We start from the raw sequence: 6,246 nt of genomic DNA, 5'->3' as shown, positions 1-6,246 counted from the left end.
CAAGATCCCATGAGAAAGATGTTTAAGGAATGACAAGATGTTATAGAAAGGATGTCAAGCGAGTATTTGGAATGCTCCAATCTCGATGGACAATAATCAAAGTTGGTGATGATTTTGGTTCAAGGATAACTTGAATGACATTATGTATTCATGCATTATTTTACATTACATGATTATTTAGAATGAGGGAATGTAGTAGTCAATTGGTCGGATGATAAAGAAGATCATCCATCATAAATATTTTAGGGCTCCACCTAAGAATTTCAAGAATATTTTATTTGAATCAATTTGGTTGAGTATATTTAGGCACTCTATGGCTGTGAATAGTAAAAAAATAATTTATTTTATATTTGATGAATAATTTATAAAAAAGAGTGAGACACATACAGAAGTTGTTGGGAGGTTGGAGGTTTTTTAGAGTAGAAAAATGAGTAAATTTTTTTACTTTTGATGTCATATTATAGGAATCATAAAAACTTATGCAACAACTCCTACCATTGGATAGACTCTTAGAGTATCTAAGATAGGAGCTTTTTTATAATGATGTGTTAAATAAATGGAGCTCACTCCAGAGTGGGAGAGAACTCATTTTTATAAATTTCAGGAGCAGCTCCACAAATGATTTATTATTATTTAAAAAAAATAAAGTAATTTTATGATTTTTATTTTTGTTTTTGTTTTTTAGAAAAATAAAATAAAATAAATAAAATATAAAAAAAATCGTTGCCAACTAAAAATTAATAGTTGTTCAACTATTAAAAATTAGTCTTCACTTACCTGTAAATACATTTTATACAGAGTAAGATTTTTTATTTTTAATGTGATGTCAATGTGAAATTGCAGTTCATAGAAAAACTCTGCCGCCAATTCCTACCTCTGGAGATGTCATAGGTTCTCTTTGCATTCTCTTATGCTATGTTTACTTTAAAGTATGGATGAGGAAAGGAAAGGAATCAACGATAGAAAGTTATCTTTGGAGGAAGAGAAAAGAAAGGGTGAAGAAATCTTTTCCTTTGCACACTTGTTTACCTTGATAGAGGAAGATGAATACTTATGATATAATTTTGTAAATAAAAAAGGGTGTATGCATCATTTTTTTAGTACATAGTGTAATTTTGTGAGTTAAAAAGGCTACATGCGTCATTTTTTTTTATATATGGTGTAATTTTGTGAATGCATAAGGGGTACATGCGTCATTTTTTTTTCCATCCGCTGCTTTCCGTCCGATTTTGAGGTGATCGATTTTGGCTCTAAAATTATCCGCTGATGGATTGTGTTACTTTTCCTTCGGAAAATTTTATGCTATGTTTACTTTAAAGGGTGGATGAGGAAAGGAAAGGAATCAACGATAGAAAGTTATCTTTGGAGGAAGAGAAAAGAAAGGGTGAAGAAATCTTTTCCTTTGCACACTTGTTTACCTTGATAGAGGAAGATGAATACTTATGATGTAATTTTGTAAATAAAAAAGGGTACATGCATCATTTTTTTAGTATATAGTGTAATTTTGTGAGTTAAAAAGGCTACATGTGTCATTTTTTTTTTGTATATGGTGTAATTTTGTGAATGCAAAAGGGGTACATGCATCATTTTTTTTCCATCCGCTGCTTTCCGTCCGATTTTGAGGTGATCGATTTTGGCTCCAAAATTATCGGCTGATGGATTGCGTTACTTTTTCTTCGGAAAATTTTAATGAAGTAAACGGCGGAAACTTTTTCACCGTGGAAACTTTTCCTTAATTTTGTTTTCCACTCTCCCAAGTAAACATAACCTAAAATAAAGTAAACGGCGAAAACTTTTCTACCGTGAAAATTTTTTCTTAATTTTACTTTCCATTCTCCCATGTAAACAGAACCTACGCGGCAGTAAGCAGATGGCAGATGTTATTAATTGCGCGGCATCAAATTAACCCTAAACCCTCTTATCCTCGTCGGTATCCGTCTTGCCCGCAGTCCTATCTATCCATCTCAAACGCTTGCAGCAGAAGAACAGAGTCACAAGGATATGTGACGTAATAAATTCAACAACAAAATAATTCCACCACAAAAATATCAACCGAAAGCTAAAAATCAACGTAACACTCCCACCACCACCACCACCACCACCACCACCACCGCCACCGCCACCTATTGAACTTAATAATGAAACCACTGTGACAGGAATTAAATGGCCACGGTAATAATTCACCATCCGAAGCTGGCGAAATTGAGAAAATAAATGTATAAAATATAATGCAAGGAGAGGGAAGCGTGAGAAAAGAGAGAGTGATGTGACGGCTGTAACCTGAGAAAACTCCATCATCAGGAATTAAGAAGCCCCAGGCACTCCCACTGCGGCACTGCCCCCTCTTGCTCTGCTCACCATAAACATAAAGCTACTGCTGCCATCAAGCATCTGCTCCTCAAGCTAAAGTTTTGATTCTTAGGAATTGGCTGGAAGAAGAATTTAGAAACGAACTTCATGTAGTTTGTTGTCCAATTGCTGCATTTTCCGTCTCTTTGCTGCGGTTTGTGTGGCGTAACAGCTAGAAATAGAAGGCGTAAAGGTGTTGTTTTTCTTTCACTTTCTGTGTCTTGGTTTTTTGTTTGGGTCATTTTGTTGGTCGAGTGGCAGTGTACTGGCTCGGCGCGCCGCTACGCACGCGAAATGGCCCTCGCTTTGCGGTGTTTTAAGGAGAACCATACGAGTACGCTCATCCCACTTGCTTCTTCACCTCCTCTATCTCCTCTTCTATTATATGTTACTCCTCAAAGCCAGATGTGTTCTCCCAATTATGTTCTCGTCTGTTGAATTTTGGCGTAAAGGTTCGTCTTTGGCGCTCGCTTGAAGGAGATTTCGAGGTGTTTGTTGGGGGCTCCTTTACAAAGGATGCTGCCGCAGAAGCATGCAGAGGAAGCTGCCATTGCCGCAGATGGCATTACTATTCTTGACCAGGAGCCGGGCGGCGCCAAAGAAGGTGACGCCGAGCCCTCTGCCGGATTCAGCTTGAAGAGCCTCCTCTGGCACGGCGGCTCCTCCTGGGACGCCTGGTTCAGCTGTGCTTCCAATCAAGTACCTTTTGAAAGATCTTTTGGTTGTTTTTAGATGCTCATGGACTCCAGTGCAAATAGATTTAAAAAAAAAAAATCATCTTTGTTGTTGACTGCAGGTGGCGCAGGTGCTGTTGACGCTGCCCTACTCGTTCTCGCAGCTGGGGATGGTCTCCGGCGTGATCCTGCAGCTCTTCTACGGCTTCATGGGAAGCTGGACCGCCTACCTCACCAGCGTCCTCTACGTCGAGTATCGCACGCGGAAAGAGAAGGACAACGTCAGCTTCACCAACCACGTTATCCAGGTCCTCCTCACTTCTTCCTTATCTTCTCCCTGCACTCTCCCCTTCCAATTTGCAACCTTTTCGGAACAGAACAATTCCTCCTTATCGTTCCCCAGATTCCCAGCTAGCCAATAACACAACTGCCTAAAGTTGCTTCTTTTCTCGCTTTATTTCATTCCATTGATTCCCTTAACCATTAAATCGATTTTGCAGTGGTTCGAGGTGTTGGACGGGCTGCTGGGACCGTACTGGAAGGCCGCCGGACTCGCTTTTAACTGCACTTTCCTCCTCTTCGGCTCCGTCATTCAGCTCATCGCCTGCGCAAGGTTTCTCCTTTTTAGCCTCTGTTTGGTTATTCCACTGTAATTTTCTCGATCGAATGAGATTTTTTTCCCCTTTATTTTTGTTTAATTTGACGCAGCAACATCTACTACATCAACGACCAGTTCGACAAGAGGACATGGACTTACATATTTGGGGCCTGCTGCGCCACGACTGTGTTCATCCCCTCCTTCCACAACTACCGGATTTGGTCCTTCCTCGGCCTCGGCATGACCACTTACACCGCCTGGTACCTCACCATCGCTGCCGCCGTCCACGGGCAGGTACTGTCCTCCCCAACCACCACGCTCATCCATGCTAACATTATGCAGAGAGAGACAAGGAATGATGCCACCATCGTTCTCAGGTGGAAGGCGTGACCCACTCAGGTCCAAAGAAGCCGGTTCTCTACTTCACTGGCGCGACCAATATCCTCTACACCTTCGGCGGTCATGCCGTTACTGTGTGAGTGCTCTGCTCCCAAACACTTTCTCTGTCTCTGTCTCTGTCTCTCTTCCCCAACCTTCATCTGTATAATGTCAACCAAAACCATAAAGCTCACCTCTGGAGCTGATTTGAGAAGCATGTGATCATTAATTTTATCCAATATTATATACGCCGAAAAGTGGTAGAGGTGCTTGTGAAGTGCAAGTTTCAAGCAGCTTAAAAGAGTTGAAAGTAACAGTTGGATGTAGCCAACACTTGGAAGGCAGTCGAAGCCATGAGGTGGGATTTGTTATCTTCCTAAAGTGTACCGTGTTGGTCGGATCGTGCTCCACAAAAGCAAAGGAGAACCAAAGACAAAATGATAATTATGTAACTGAAAGCAAACAGAGGACCACCTCAGAATTTGATCTCATGCCATCATTTTTTTAATACATACATAGTTTCGGTAATTGTATGTGTTTATGCTATCCTTAAAAGTAACGTAACCAAAACATGTCCTCAGGGAGATCATGCATGCCATGTGGAAGCCGCGAAAGTTCAATTACATTTACCTTCTAGCTACACTATATGTTTTCACCCTCACATTGCCGTCGGCGGCTTTCATGTACTGGGCATTTGGCGATGAGTTGTTGTCTCACTCCAATGCCTTCTCACTATTGCCCAAGTCAAGGTGGAGAGATGCTGCAGTTATTCTCATGCTCATCCACCAGTTCATTACCTTTGGGTTTGCTTGCACCCCTCTTTATTTTGTTTGGGAAAAGGTAATCGGCATGCATGATACGAAGAGCATGTGCCTGCGAGCCATCGTACGCCTCCCAATTGTTATGCCGATTTGGTTCCTAGCCATCATCTTTCCTTTCTTTGGGCCTATCAACTCCGCCGTCGGTGCCCTCCTTGTTAGCTTCACTGTCTACATTATTCCTGCTTTGGCGCACATCATCACCTATTGGACATGGTCTTCACGACAGGTACCATCTCTATTTCTTTCTTCTAATGCAACAACAACAAATTTATGCTTCAGCTGCTTGCTCCAATCTTTTTGAGAACCCAGTTTGCTTTCTTCTGGTTAATTTTAATCAGTTTTCTTTGCGTATAAGACTGTGATTCAATTATTTCTTTGTCGTCAACTTGGTTCTGATCCTGATATATAACTGCATATCTTGTGGCATGGAAACTCTAATACTTTCTTACAAAATGACTGATACTTGAAGAATTATCCAAGAAAGCTAGTCCCACTCATTCGGTCCTCAGGGTTTGCTTGGATGCAGACATAACATTTAATGGGACAGTAAGTCCCTTTAATCTTCTTGGCCTCTTCTCCATTCACCACGGCATTTCATCTGTTGTCGATATCAAATGCTTTAAGACTAAATACAATCACCTATCTCCTAATAATTAGCATGCTATTTTCAATTAGTTACTCCTTGCATTGTAAAAGCATTTATTGGCATGTCATTGTCTCTTAATTCATGTTATGGAGTATCACAGTTTCCTTCTTTATCTTGGTGATCATCTCAGAATGCTGCCGAGAAACCGCCATTTTTCCTACCTAGCTGGACCGCCATGTTCCTAGTGGACTCCTTCATCATCGGGTGGGTGCTCGTGGTTGGGTTTGGGCTTGGTGGGTGGGCTAGCATGACTAACTTTATTCGGCAAATAGATACATTCGGCCTCTTCGCCAAGTGCTACCAGTGCCCCAAGCCCCACCCTGAGCCAGCCCTTGCACCGGAACACCACTGAGCCGGGCGAAATGGATAAGAAGATATCAGTCGTACTGCTTTCTTCCGCAAACTAAATTAACCTTTGGTTGTTTGTTTCTTTTCTCTATATAGAAAGTAGTACTTGTGAGGAAAAAGAATGAATTTAAGGTGCCTCTCGTGCCCTCCGACATTAATTTGTTGAATGATTCACATCGTGTTATTTTTTTTCTTTTTCTTTTCCATTTGTTTTTTAAATATAAACTCTTAATGTGCCATCTCCACTTCCCTTTCCATGTCTTTGCTTATGTTCAATTTGTGTGAGAACAACCTCAAATATACTATCATATGATCACGAGAATACTGAGAAATATAATAGTGCAAATTAAAGGTTCGACAATATAATTATGCCTAAAATTAAAGACAAATAATTGACTTATGGAGTATAAAAGGTACTGTACTAAAATTAAA

At 40.6% G+C, this 6,246-nt stretch overlaps 1 protein-coding gene across 2 annotated transcripts; it reads left to right on the top strand.

Annotated features, from left to right (window-relative positions):
* Nucleotides 1–2,159: 2,159 nt before the first annotated feature.
* On the top strand, nucleotides 2,160–6,025 carry LOC122006938 (auxin transporter-like protein 1). Of its 2 annotated transcripts, XM_042562646.1 has the most exons (8): nucleotides 2,160–2,683; nucleotides 2,802–3,048; nucleotides 3,146–3,331; nucleotides 3,524–3,636; nucleotides 3,732–3,915; nucleotides 3,999–4,096; nucleotides 4,581–5,046; nucleotides 5,597–6,025. In XM_042562646.1, the coding sequence occupies exons 2-8, from the start codon at nucleotides 2,866–2,868 to the stop codon at nucleotides 5,816–5,818; spliced, it is 1,452 nt and encodes a 483-aa protein (XP_042418580.1). In that variant the 5' UTR covers nucleotides 2,160–2,683; nucleotides 2,802–2,865; the 3' UTR covers nucleotides 5,819–6,025. The 2 variants fall into 2 exon arrangements, with proteins under 2 accessions (XP_042418580.1, XP_042418581.1); XM_042562647.1 differs by lacking the exon at nucleotides 2,160–2,683 and having other exon boundaries at nucleotides 2,699–3,048.
* Nucleotides 6,026–6,246: the final 221 nt, after the last annotated feature.

This window comes from Zingiber officinale, chromosome 7B (assembly GCF_018446385.1).
Source record: "Zingiber officinale cultivar Zhangliang chromosome 7B, Zo_v1.1, whole genome shotgun sequence".
NCBI classification, from domain to species: Eukaryota; Viridiplantae; Streptophyta; class Magnoliopsida; order Zingiberales; family Zingiberaceae; genus Zingiber; species Zingiber officinale.
The sequence above is the reverse complement of the archived record's forward strand: the minus strand, read 5'-3'. Positions and strand labels throughout refer to the sequence as shown.